General features: G+C 41.1%; 1 protein-coding gene across 5 annotated transcripts in view; it reads left to right on the top strand.

The window, feature by feature from the left end:
• The window catches only part of FOXP4 (forkhead box P4), a 159,618-nt gene that overhangs the window by 35,144 nt on the left and 111,140 nt on the right, over nucleotides 1–13,334 (top strand). For 4 of the 5 annotated variants that reach the window (XM_081010069.1, XM_081010068.1, XM_081010070.1 and 1 more), the window contains exon 2: nucleotides 12,031–12,229. In XM_081010069.1, the coding sequence (XP_080866195.1) occupies nucleotides 12,047–12,229 (183 nt within the window). In that variant the 5' untranslated portion in view covers nucleotides 12,031–12,046. Of the gene's footprint in view, nucleotides 1–12,030; nucleotides 12,230–13,110; nucleotides 13,130–13,334 lie in introns of those variants that run through there. The other variant, XM_081010072.1, reaches the window with a different exon arrangement.

Raw genomic sequence — 13,334 nt, 5'->3', positions numbered from 1 at the left:
CAGTGGACAATTGTTAAATGAAATTATTTTGATTCCAGACAAAAAGAATCGCAATTAGTTATCCAGTCACACTAACTAATCATTGAAGGATGAATGTCTGACCTCCCTGCTCTTTATATTTGTGCATGTACTTGTATGTGGTATTGTTGCCAGTATTTCCTCTCCCAGAAAGACTGAAAAACCACCACTGCTCATCTGTATCTTTACTGCTTATTTATTCATTTAAATTTAAAATTTGCTTGGCACTGAGACTAGGCTTTAACTGCAAACAGGCCCTTTAAGACTACTAAAAATCTAGTCAGTTGGTAGTTCTTATTGGCTGCCATTTTGATATGCCATATACACTTACTTGTCCAGATTTCCATGGGTGGTAATTTGTGATACCTCGTGCCAGAGAGACTGACTAAATTGTTGGGCTTGTACTTCTTGATTGTACCCACATGCCTTCTTCTGAATGCAGATAAAATGGTGTAGCTTGCCATAGCAGTTGCTGAGAGAAATTTGTGTGTGTGTTTGTGTTTATACTATAGGATCCATTTCTAGTTTTGACAATTTATAGTTTGGTGATTTTTCAGTCTCCTGTCAAGGTTTCTAATAAGTTAGCAATAAATTCTCCTGGTATTCATGCTGGAAAAATCATTGCCAGGCTTAACACTCCTTCAATCCTTTACTGATAGTATTGGCTTGCTCATCTCCCAAAAATAAACTAGAATACTGCTCCCATTGTATAAATAAGGAACTCAAGGACCAGTGCTTCAACTCAAGCGAGAAGGCTGGCAGAAGCCCGCATTTATATAAAAGCAAATACCATCTATCAGGGTTTATTCCAGTACTACATACTGGTAATTATGTGAGTGTACTAACAAATGGGCAAAAGCATTGTGGTTGTGAAGTAGAAGATACTCCTCTATTATTCACCATGTGCAGAAAAGTGGAATTAACATCAATGAAATAGGTACTTGACTTTATTCTAAGTATGTATCTGAAGTCATGAGCAGATGTTAGGGTCAGTTTGTTACTCACTGCTATGATTATTATTTGTCTCAATTGTGTGACGTGACGTAAGAGTGCAATTCTATTCATGTCTACTGAGAAGTAACTGAGTTCATAGGGCTTAAAGGTAAAGGGACCCCTGAGCATTAGGTCCAGTCGTGGACGACTCTGGGGTTGCAGCACTCATCTTGCTTTACTGACCAAGGGAGCCGGCGTACAGCTTCCGGGTCATGTGGCCAGCATGACTAAGCCGCTTCCGGTGAACCGCTGGAGTGGTACCTATTTATCTACTTGCACTTCGTGCTTTCAAACTGCTAGGTTGGCAGGAGCAGGGACCGAGCGACAGGAGCTCACCCTGTCGTGGGGATTCCAACCGCCAACCTTCTGATCAGCAAGCCCTATGCTCTGTGGTTTAACCCACAGCGCCACCTGCGTCATAGGGCTTAGTCCCAAGTAAATGGGTACAGAATTGCAGCCTAAATATTTTCCCATTGTCTAGCTCAGACAATCCCATTCAGAATGTGATTCGAAGGTTGGAAATAGACCATGGCTTCACTCCTTCCATCTAATGCAGTGGTTCTCTCCTCCATTTCCTGGTTGTTCTAAGCATGGTTTTGGAATCTGGCAACTATGCTTTGCTTGATTTGAATGCCATGACAAGCTATAGTTAGAACAAATCAGGAAAGTGAGGAGGAAACCAGTGTTACGTTTCTAATCCATCCAAATTGCCGTTTAGAGGATTGTCAGAACCGAGGTTTTCCCACAGGCATTGGTTGACCACTGTGATAGTACAGGATACAGGACTAGATGGGCCTGATCCAACAAGCTCTTATGTTCTCATGAGGCTATAGCCAGGGTTGTGGTCTGAAGGCATGTGATTCAACAGACTTGTTGCCTTGAAGCAGGCCTGGGTGTTCTCAGCATGTAGATTAGGGATACTATCTGGGAATTCTTTGGGATCTTCCAGACAACCTATTTATTGATCATTCATCCTGATTTGCTTTCACAGAAGTTACATTGTATCTGGGGGTTCTGATTTGTTTGTGGGGAGGTCATACAACAATGAGCATTCATCCTGATTTGTTTGTGGTGTATTCATACGTCTTTGCAGTGACATATGAATACACTTGTTTGTTCATGTCACACTTTTTAATGTATTTCCCTGTCACTTCCCTAACCACAAAAGTCAGTTTCTTTTTTAAAGTGGACTTGTTGTGGTGGGATGATAAAGCACTTTAATCCACTTTAATTGCACAAACCTAAATTTCTTGGTATGTGCTTGAATCCTTCTTGCAAAATACTGACAGTCTGGCGCTGCTATTGATATGTCATTTTGAGCTCTGTGGAAGAAAAGTGAGCTATAAGTGTAGTAATAATATGTAGGCTCAAAGTGTACACATCTTGTGCAATCACATCTGTCACGCCGCTGCATGCATCTATTTAAAATGTGTCAGTCAAGCTGCATGCTCTGTGATGTATGCTCTTAAACTATAGCCTGCAAAGCAGCCCTTAGACGCATTAGGGGAGGAGACACAGGCCTTACTGAGCCTTCTGGGTGCTATAGTTGCCCAAATAGCACTGGGAACCTAATGTCTTTAAAAGCCATAATTTAAAACTTTTTCCAAATCATTGTGTGTTAAAAGTCATAACTTGAGGGTTTGTTACACTTCCCTGGGTTTAGAACCACTTTTAGGGTTGCATGTCAAGTTTTTATTGGCAAACCTCAGATGTGGGAATATGACTGCTCTTTCCCTTGCTTACTCTAGCTGCATTTTTTTTTTTAAGTTGCTGGCGTATATCAGTAGAGGGTTACCGGTAACTATCTGACACAGTCCTCTAAATCTGTAAACAGCATTTTGTCCCTAACACTTTGTGGAGTAAACTCTCACTTAACTAGGAACACCCCCCCCCCACTGGTTTGGATGAAAATTGATTCTATTTCTCTCAAACACCGCCGCCCATGCAGCGAAAAGTTTGAGAATTAAGATTAAGAGTGGGGGAAACAGTAAAAAGGGAACAAAAAACAAAACATCCCACCAAGAAAAGACATATATGTTGGGAATGTTGATATGTTGATAGTTTTGCAAACTGGTGGGAGTTTGATTTTGATAAAATTGTATCACTTGCCTATATCTTACACACCTGGTGTACAAGTTGTGGATCACAGGAATGTTTGGGTGTCATGTGGCATGGGCTCATTTTGGAATGTTACTGTTCTTCAGAGTACAGAAATGCTTAGCCACTTTCTGGCATGGCTGGTGACAGCTGAACTTTAAAGTTCAATATAGTGTTTAGCCCATTGGAGCTTCAGTGAACATGTTCAGTGCAAGGGTTGTACGTGGTGTGGTCATCAGGATATGCGTCTAGACCTATAGGGGAGAATAAATATTTTCTACTTCAAGACTTCCAGAGCTCTTACATTCCAGTATTTCTGTGCGTATTTTTATGGACAGTACGGGAACAACTGCTTTCCTAAAATGCTTAGAAGTCCCTATAAACTGTAGGCTCTTGAATATTTATTACTAAAATATGTGAAAACGTATTTGGAATATGAACCTGTTTAACTTTAAAATACTTTATCTCATCATGAAACTCTCCTCCCATATCATAGTGGATTGGAGCTTTGAAGCCTTATGCAACCATGTATCGCCCTCTGTGATAGATGGGGACATAGGAAGTTGACTTATACTAGCTCAGACTATTTATCCATCTAGCTCAATATTGTCTGCTGACTGGCAGTGGCTCTCCAGAGTCTCAGGCAGAGGTCTTTCACATCACCTGCTATCTGATCCCTTTAAAAACCAAGCCAAACCAGGAGATGTCAGGGATTCCGCCTAGGACCTTCTGCACACATAGCATGTGTTCTACCGCTGAACTGTGGTCCCTTCTCAAATCTGTAGTATTTCTTCATGGTTCAGTTCTTAGTGTGTTTGGGATTTCTCATTGCCTTTGGTTTGTTTTCTTTTTCCATCTACCACAATAGCAGTTTTCAGACAGGCAGGACTAGAATTAAATGAGTACCCAGTGCATTTTCTTGGGGCATCAATGGGAAGAGATAAAGATAGCCTGGGATTTTGTTCTGCAGCAGTTGTTTAGAATTTTTTTTCTTGATGGTGCTCTAACTGGACACCACTACCAACCATGCTGCCTTCCCAAACCATCAAATGCAGATCCCAGGGTTAAGGCATTTTCATACATGGCACTAAAAGTACCTTGCCTTGTTCTCTATATGTACTCATATAAATGCTGTTGATGTGGGTAGAGGAAGAAGTAAACCATTTTAAACCATCCCAAGTTTGCTCTTCATTCAAATATTGTCAGAGGAGCATAGGATCCAGACAAGGGAAAGCAGGAACCATACTGTATCACAGCACCTGTAACACATCATGTATGAACACTTCATGTGTTGCCCAATAAAACGTTAGTTGATGGTATGCATTTGAATCAACTAACTGCATGTATGGATGGATGGATGAATACTTTTGAGGAAGAAAAGACTACTTTGTTTCTATTTTTAAAAGTTACTTAGTTGTTTATATTTATCAGTCACTTCATGCAGCGAACCGCTAGGCAACATACAATACAATACAGTATAAATTTTCAAGCATACAATCAGTCAGTTAGATAATGTATACTTTTTTCATGGCAAGTACTCTCTTGGAAGAGATACTGTCTTCTGTATACGAAGTATCATGGTGTAGATAAACACAATTCATAACTGCATGAATCATGTTTTCTGTTACGTTTTTTTCATCTGCAAACATTTATTATCTGTACCTATAAAACTAATATGTACAGTTGACCTATTATAATTGGTTTGATTTAAGTTGTACCTAAGCTCTGGAGAAAAGCTAGAAAAGAACTGTAGCTAAACAAAATTGATCTGGTTAGAGCGCAGTGCTGATAACGCCAAGGTTGTAGGTTTGATCCCCGTTTGGGACTGCCGCATATTCCTGCGTTGCGGGGTGTTGGTCTACATGATCCTCAGCGACCTTTCCAACTCTAGAATTCTGTGATTCTACTCCACCCTGCCTTCTGACCAGTTATACAAACTCATGATGTTTTGGAGCAAGCTGCATGTTTTTTCTCTGTCTTCTTTCTTTAAGTGGCTAGGATTGCCTGCTGAACAAAGATGTAATGGAGGGGAATGGCAAGTTGAAGGAGATTGATTCATGTTGTTTCTATGCGTCATGTATAAGATTAAAATCTACTTCTGTGTTCCCACGCTTGTAATAGCAAAGCCTATGCTGGCGAAAATGTTCATGTGATTTAAAAATGGATCTCCCACTTTTAGTTCTAAATGTTTTTATCCTTGGGTAAAGAGGGAGAGGCTATAGCTCAGTAGCAGAGCACATGTATTGATTGCAGAAAGTCAGTTAGCAGAATTACCAGGTGATGCTGGGAAATATTCTTGTCTTAAACCCTGGACAGCCACTGCCAGTCAGTGGAGACAGTGCTGAGCTAGATGCGCCAATGGCAGAAGTGACTTGCCTAGTGGAGTGCAGCTTCTATGCTACCATTCTGGCAGATGGGTCTCTCTTGCTTACCAGGAGGAGGAGGGTGTGAGGCGGCAGGAAGGTTTGCATGATGATTTGCTATACAGCAGCTTCTGGTGTTCGTATTAACGGCCTTCACATGTGCTCACACCGTATTTATAAATTGAAACAAAACAATATACAATCATACTTGTCAGGGAACTGCCATCACTGCCGGAGGGAGAGAGCAAAATCCAGAGGGATTCCAGAGAGTGTCCCGGGATTGGGAGAAGCAGCCCATCTTCTGGGGAAGAGAATCAGCGTAGCACCAGTGGAGAAGGGGGGCAGATGGGGGAAGCGGCGAGGCGGTCCCATGACTCCTTGCCGGGGACCAGCGGGGAGAGTAGGGGTCCTCCGCTGCCTACACCCTCCTTGCGCAGAAGGCTTTCGCGCAGAGAGAGTAGGAGGAGACTAGGCGTCAAAGAGCTTCTTTGCTGGAAGAAGTTTAAGAAACGCCCACTGACGGATTCTGCCAGCAATTGAGACAGCCACGGGTGAGTGGCTGTCCGGACAGAAAAGGTTCACTTAGGCAACCCAGCCAGGTGTTTGCACCGGCTTACGCACGAGCAACCCCTAGAACCATTACAATACTTTTTGCCCACCAGTGATCGAAATATTCTTTTTGAAACAAGATTCTGTAACTGCTTTTATGGTTGTGCTGCTCTTTATGTTTGCTTTAGATGCTGTTTTTAGCTTCATAACTTTGTGTTTTTATGGTTTAATTAGGAATTTATTCTTACTTTTATTTTTATAAGCCATTTCAAGCAACCTCTTTTGTGGAGTGAAAAAGCAGGGTATAATTTTTCTACAGAATAAAAAAGCTTCAGAGGCACTGATTTGATGGAGGGAGTTGATAAATTGAAAGAAAATATAGCAGGAATATAAAAAGGGAAGGGGAAAGGAATCCTATTGGACTATGAAGGTCTGAGCAGCGCTCACAATGTAGGTTTTTTAAGTGTGGTTGAGATTTTGAAAACCAAGTTCTTTTTCACATTTTGAACAACTTATTTGCTGAAAATAGAGTTTGTGTCCCTGTGAAATAGGAAGATGCATGTTGGAAAGCACTGTCAACAGCTTTGTATAGTTAGCAAGTGACTAAAAGCTGAATTGTATCTCTGTGTTGCTTGCAAAATGTTCATCATCTTTCCTGCTAAGTTTGCAATTCCCACTGTCCAAGTTCAACAGCCTTTGTCTCAGAATGCTGTTTCTCCAATGCCCTACTATCCTGTGTCCTAGTATCACTAGCCTGAAACATGTATATTTTCAACAAAACCAAAAATGCAGTAATCTCTGTGCCCTTGAATTCTCCTGCAGCTACAAGTATGTCAGTGTGTGTGTGTGTGTGTGTGTGTGTGTGTGTGTGTGTTTGATAGTGTGAGGGACTACAGGAGAGAGTCGACAACTCCACATGGGAATTAATGTCATTCATACACCCTGCGGAAATGACTTTTGAAATGCATATAATCTCAAACATGCAAATGAGAAGCTTGCTTCACCCTGTTTAATATGAATGATCAGCTTCTGAATAGCTATTATTACACGCCACATTTCAGCAATTATGTTGTTCCCAGTTTGTCGGTCTATCGTGCCAAAAAAAGGGAGGGGGGAACCATGCATAGGAAAGAAAAGGTAGAAAAAAAGAAATATCCCTTTTTTGCTGTCCCTCTTCCACTTTCAAACTTGCTGACCGCTTCTCTGATCAGTCCCAGTTAATGTTTTTTTTCTTCTTCACTTCTTTGCTGGCTTGGCAGCTTGTTTTCTTTGTCAAGAGACAAAATTAAAACAAGACACCCTAGTGTGTCTGTTGCGTTTTAGCCATTTTGTTTTAGTCTTACGTCAATTGTAGATAGATTTATTAAGGTGAAATGGCACTGCCATATAGAATTGGGATAGCAAAACTCTGCCCATTGATCTTAACAGAATTGGTGTTACCAGTTTAAGATAATTGGTATTTCCTCCTTTACGCTGATATAACTATTTGTAGTATACTGTTAAAGTAACGTGAATCAATATTAGAATCTGCTTTCATTTTATGTTTAAAACAAACTCGTAGCTTTTCTGGTTGCAGAGAAAAGCTTGAAAACATGACAATAGTGCGTTCTTAACTATCTCAAATGAGAAATTTAGAAAAAGGAACCTTTTCTGTCTTCCAAAAAGAATTTTCTCTGAGGATCCCCTCCTGCCCTGCAAAAAATCTAGCATTTTATTAAAGTCAAGCAGATACCAGCTGCTGGGCCTATCCAATGCCAAACCTCACTGCAAATAATTCCTGCTGTCAGTGTAGCAGGCAATTTACTAAGTAAGTAATCTAGAGCATCTCTCACTGGACATGTTACTGATTGTGCGTACAGCTAGGGGAAACAGTTACTCTAAATAAGTTCAGTCAGAAGTGATGATTTTGAATGTATGGAGAATAAAAAACAGACTTTTTTCAACTCCTCTTTTTCTTCCTTTTGTCAATAAGTCTCTCTCTCTCTCTCTCTCTCTCTCTCTCTCTCTCTCTCTGTGTGTGTGTGTGTGTGCGATGTCAACTAATTCTTGTCCAGCTCTGTAGGATGACATAATCTTTCTCTTCCTCCTCATAGTTCTGAGTTTTTCGCTTTTTACAAACTCAATTCCTAGAGACTTAGAAAATATTAAAGTCCAGAACTTACCATACTTAATTCTATTTAGAGAAGTGAGTGGCCCCATGCCAACCAGTATATCAGCAGAGCAACCCAGGTACTCAGAAAAAGAGTTTGCTTAAAAGGAAAACGAGAAGATCATATGAATGCATACTGCTATGGAACCCTGGCAGTATAAGGGTAGAATACAGACCCCAGTTTTCCCCATGGGCTCCTTAAAGTTGTTATGAGGTCTACTTCCATCACTATTTAAAGGTTTCCTTTGGGATGGAAGAGGAAAATCCTCTGATCCATATTACCCCTACAGGATTATGTAAGCTGTACAAGTGGCAAAATACCTAGCAGGTTATAGGGTCATGAATGGGAAGAAATCAATATTGCCTCTGAACTCTCCCTAATACTGTAGTGAGTATGGGTGGGGGAGGATTAACCTCCCCTATGCTCCATTCCCCAAGTTTGAACCTCAGTAAGTATTGTTTACTTTTGTGTGTGTGATTGTGAGTATGTGATTCCCCATAATTTTTATCCCACTCACAGCGGCATTTTCTTTAATGGAGGGTTCCTGATAGATGCATGTGCTTGGGATAGAAACTACCTCTTTTCCAAAGAGTCCTTTAGGACCACTACCTTCCTACTTGTTTAGATTTTCTTAGACAGTTTCTGAGGCTGGAACAAAAACCCCTCCAAATCAGTAGTCTTTTCTGACTGAGGACCCACCTTTTAGCCCAAACATTTCTTCCTTTTTTAAAAAAACACATGTATTTGTATGGTGGTACTGTGGTTGCTGCAACCCACCTTAGAGCAGGACATGACCTGTAATGAGTCCTAACCTAGCAGTTGAAGACCAGTTGAAGAAGCAGAGACCGCTTCTTTGTATTCCCACCCCCCCCTTTTTCATTTTAAAGAGGAAAGAAACTTTAACTGACAAGCTTTAAAGGTTTCAAAAACAAAGTGGAACAAACAGCTGGGTCTGCTGTATTGCTTCTCCCACTATCATTACGGTGGTGCTAATTTCAAATTTAGACATATGGGCACACGATTTTTCAGGATGGTAATATGTCCAGCCTTGCATACCCACTCCCATCTATGGTAAAAATGTGGAAAGTCGCCTTTGACTATAAGGTGGGTTTAAAAGCAGAGCTGCTCTCTACTAGTTCCTTGCTTTGCCTATCTGGCTGCTTCTTTGAAGTTAGGGCTGGATTTTCAAAATAGACCTGGCTTTAGTTTGCTACGGATGCCTTCCTGATGCCTGCTGGTTTACTGCAGTATGTGCTCTTGCTATTGTACGCTTTGCACTTGAGCAGCAGTAATTCAGTTTCACATTGCTGTTTGTTTTTCTTTGGATGCTTAAAAACCGTGTCACCCATACTCATATAATGCAAGGGAATAGTAACCTGCAGTGAGAGAGGTTTTACATGAGAGGTTTTGGGGGTATTGTGGCTCTTGGTATTCTTTGCTGCTATTGTGTGTGGTGGTTCTCTTGGTTTCTCCTGTCTCTAGGGTGGATTTGCCCCCCTTTTAATGGTATGTCCCAATTCCTAGTATATTGGCTGCTTCAGTTTTGACTAATGTAGGTGTTTTATTAACCCATTGTTTTGTTTATTTTGGGGGGTATTGTTTATTGATTGGCTTTCTTTTAGGCATTGAATCAAAGCTCTGCAGGCTTATTTTAGCTTGTTTTCATGTTGCTTGGTTGTCTTCTGATACTTGTTTTTGTATGCTGTTTGTTGGTTTGGGCCTCCTTCTGAAAGGAAAAGTGGGGTATCTTTATACGTTGAAATGAAAACACACAGCATAGCCACTACTCTTTTTGAGCCTTGGAACAAAGCAGAGCAAACAGCAGGAATATGCTTCTCACTAAAGTGTACAAAAGTTATGTTATGTTGAAGTTAAGATTGGAGTAAAGCGCTACTCTCTGAAAAAGGAAAGCTGCCTTCTATTTATTAACAATAAAATGGAAATATTAGCATATCCTGCCCTGGTATTTGTTAACTCTTCAGCCCAAACTTGCAGGGATTGGCAACCTACCATTCACTTATGTATTGAGTAGCCGTTAAAATGTGCACTGATTGTCTTATTCTGTGACCCTCCATGTGTTGTTAGACTCCATCTCCAGTCAGCCCACTGCATCATGGTCAGTGGTTAGCTGTGGTGGGCGTGGTAGTCCAAACACATCTGGAGGATCAGAGGTTCCCCATCCCTGGTTTAACAGGTTTTATGTTGATGTAATCACCACTAAGACAAACTATAGAAATCGAAAACTTTCATATTCATTGTAGTTTACATGTTAAGGTGAAGAAATGCTTTGGTTTTTAACAGCATTTTGTGGAAGATGGAGGGCAAGGGTCTTTTCAAAGGCAAACATTTCCTGAAGTACCTCCTGCTTTTCTTATGAAATCTTCGTTTATCCAGATGTGTTTGAGCTGACTGTATGGCTAGGTAGGAGACTTGGAATATTAAATTGCCAACTCCATCAACTCATGTGGGAAGTCCTTTGTTGCGCCATCATTTTCTTTTGAAATCATTATGCTGATTAGCCCATTTAGAATGCAGAAACCACATTTTATCTCCAGAGGTTTACTCTAGCGGACTTTATTCACTAGGCCATGCAATAATATTTATTTATTTATTTATTTATTTATACATACATACATACATACATACATACCCTGCCCATCTGGCTGGGTTTCCCCACCCATTCTGGGCGGCTTCCAACAAAACACTAAAATACAATAACCTATTAAACATTAAAAGCTTCCCTAAATAGGGCTGCCTTCAGATGTCTTCTAAAGTTTGGTAGTTATTTTTCTCTTTGACATCTGATGGGAGGCATCATAATCCATAATATGATCACAACAACAAAAATACAGCCAGTGGTTCATAAAATTTACTAGATCTCATGTTGTGGGAGTGAACCTGTTGAATTGGGCTTTAGCCCCCCCCCCCCCCCGCCCCAGATTGAGGCATATCATTGGAAGCAGTCATGGAAGTGCCTGTTTCCCACAGTGTTTCAGGTAGGTGACAGACATACTTTCTCCTAGGCCTCCTGTGATGCTTTCGACTTCTAAACTCTGTATGAGGGATTCTTTTCTTCTTCTAGTGGTTTCTACTAAGTAAGGAGCTTCTCCAAATTCTGTGCATTGGAGCAGGCCCAGAGCAAGTGTGTTATGAAAACGACTCCTAGCAGCTAAGCTGTTTTAATTTCTATGAGAGTTTCACTTGGTAAAAAAGAGGACATGTTAGTGTGTGTACTGAAGACGTAGCTGTACTAAACAACTTTGTGGGCACAGCTGTTCTCTGGCAATGTGCCATTGGTTCCTGCTTTCTGGATGTCTTGGGGCATTTATACATCTGGGATGGGGAGGAGTCTGTTGTGCTTAGGTCATTGCAGTGCAGTGTTTGAAACTGATATGAAAGCTAGGCGCTAAGTGGCACCTTAAACTGAGGTTATGGGCGAAACAACTGAATGCCCAGGCGTGCTTTTTCTATAACAAGAATTCAAAGCTGAAAATGAATGTACTGCAGCTAGAATATTATGTTTATTTTTCACATTGTCTAGTCCTTTCCCTGTCCACCCCCCTAATATTCTTAAGAGCGTCTCTTCTCCAGTACCTGGAAGTGGGGAGGCAGAAAAAGGTCTTCCTTTCCTTCCACTCTGCAGTTTTAATCTGAATCCTAGGCGCAGTACTGCGTCCAGAGCTCAGAAACTCCTTGCACTAATTAAATTCCTTGTTGTAAAATGCGGCTAGAACAATGGGAGTTTTGAACACTGTTGCAGTGTGAACAACATTGTGCAGTGTGATGCCTCCCAGTATAGCATAGATAGTAGTTTCAGCTGAAATTTATGCTCTTGTAATAGTACTACTTTGCTTATGCAGGTGCTGCTAGCAAGTCATGATGGTTGAATCTGCCTCGGAGACAATACGTTCTACTCCCTCCAGTCAGAATGGGGTCAGCAGCCTAAACAATCCAACGGATGGAGGAGGCGGTGGTGGATGTGGAAGAGAAGGAGGAGCCAGTGGAGAAACCAATGGAGAAATGAGCCCAGTGGAACTCTTGCATTTTCAGCAGCAGCAGGTACTGAGGATTTGATTCTTCCAGACACTCTCTTGCTTACCTACCTTTTGAGTGCTTCTCTCAATCTAAAATGGATCCCAAACCCTTTCCTTGGTCTTTATACTACTATGTGGTATAGTAGAATGCAGAAAAAGGGCAATGGAAAGATAATAAGCCATGAATAGGGTAGGTTAATTGGTGGGAGAGGTTGTGGATAGTCTGCTGCTGTCAGTTCTTAGCCACATTTAGTAATCTTGCCTTCATAAAACCTACTTCCATAAAATTCTGATTGGAATGAACATTTTTTCATGGAAGTGACTTTTCATAGATGTGACTTCTTTAGGATTAGCATTTATGCCTAGGTATGTGTATACCTTAAATTAACATTCCAGCTTTTACCAAAATGTTTGACTTAGTTTATGACGGATCCTTGTATGTTCACACTCTGCTTCTTTTTCTCTGTACCCCACACTTCCCATTCAGTGGCAGGATATTCTTAGAGTCATGTGAACAGATTGGCTCATGGCTGTTTGTAAGTCCACTTGTAACTTCAAGCATACTTAATCTTGTGACCAAGCCTATTGGAAGGTGCTCTTCTGAGTATGAACCATCCTCCTTCAGTTGTGTACATACTTTACTGATACTGTTCATGTGTGTTTTTTTCTCTTTCCAGCTTTGCAAGTAAGCCAGTGTAGTGCTGGCATTGTGTAGTACTAGCAGGCTTTTGGGGCAGCCCAATGAATCACATCTTACAAACACTGCACTGTCACCTGCCTTGAAAACTGACCAGCTGTGACAATTGTTACCATGTCACTGTGGATTCTTTCTACTCACACAGTCCTAAAGGTGATCTTGCATGCTCACAGCAGTGTTACCCTTTGGAGCTGACTCAAATACACACATGGGTGCCACATTGTGAAGGTACTCCACATATTTGCTGTCTTTCCTTCAAATCAGGGATTAAGTACTCCCAAATTAGAAGCACTAGCTACCCTGCTTGGCCAGGTATTTGGAGGTAACAAAGAGTACATGCCAGAGTTCACGTTTGGCATACTGCGTGTTTGCCATGTGTGTTTGCCCATGTTTTGGTGGTCTTTCTAAATGTGCTGCGTGTAAAGGAAAGTAG

Source organism: Podarcis pityusensis, assembly GCF_964106645.2.
Source record: "Podarcis pityusensis genome assembly, chromosome: 6".
NCBI lineage: Eukaryota > Metazoa > Chordata > Lepidosauria > Squamata > Lacertidae > Podarcis > Podarcis pityusensis.
Note: the sequence above shows the minus strand (reverse complement) of the source record. Positions and strands in the feature narration are given on the sequence as shown.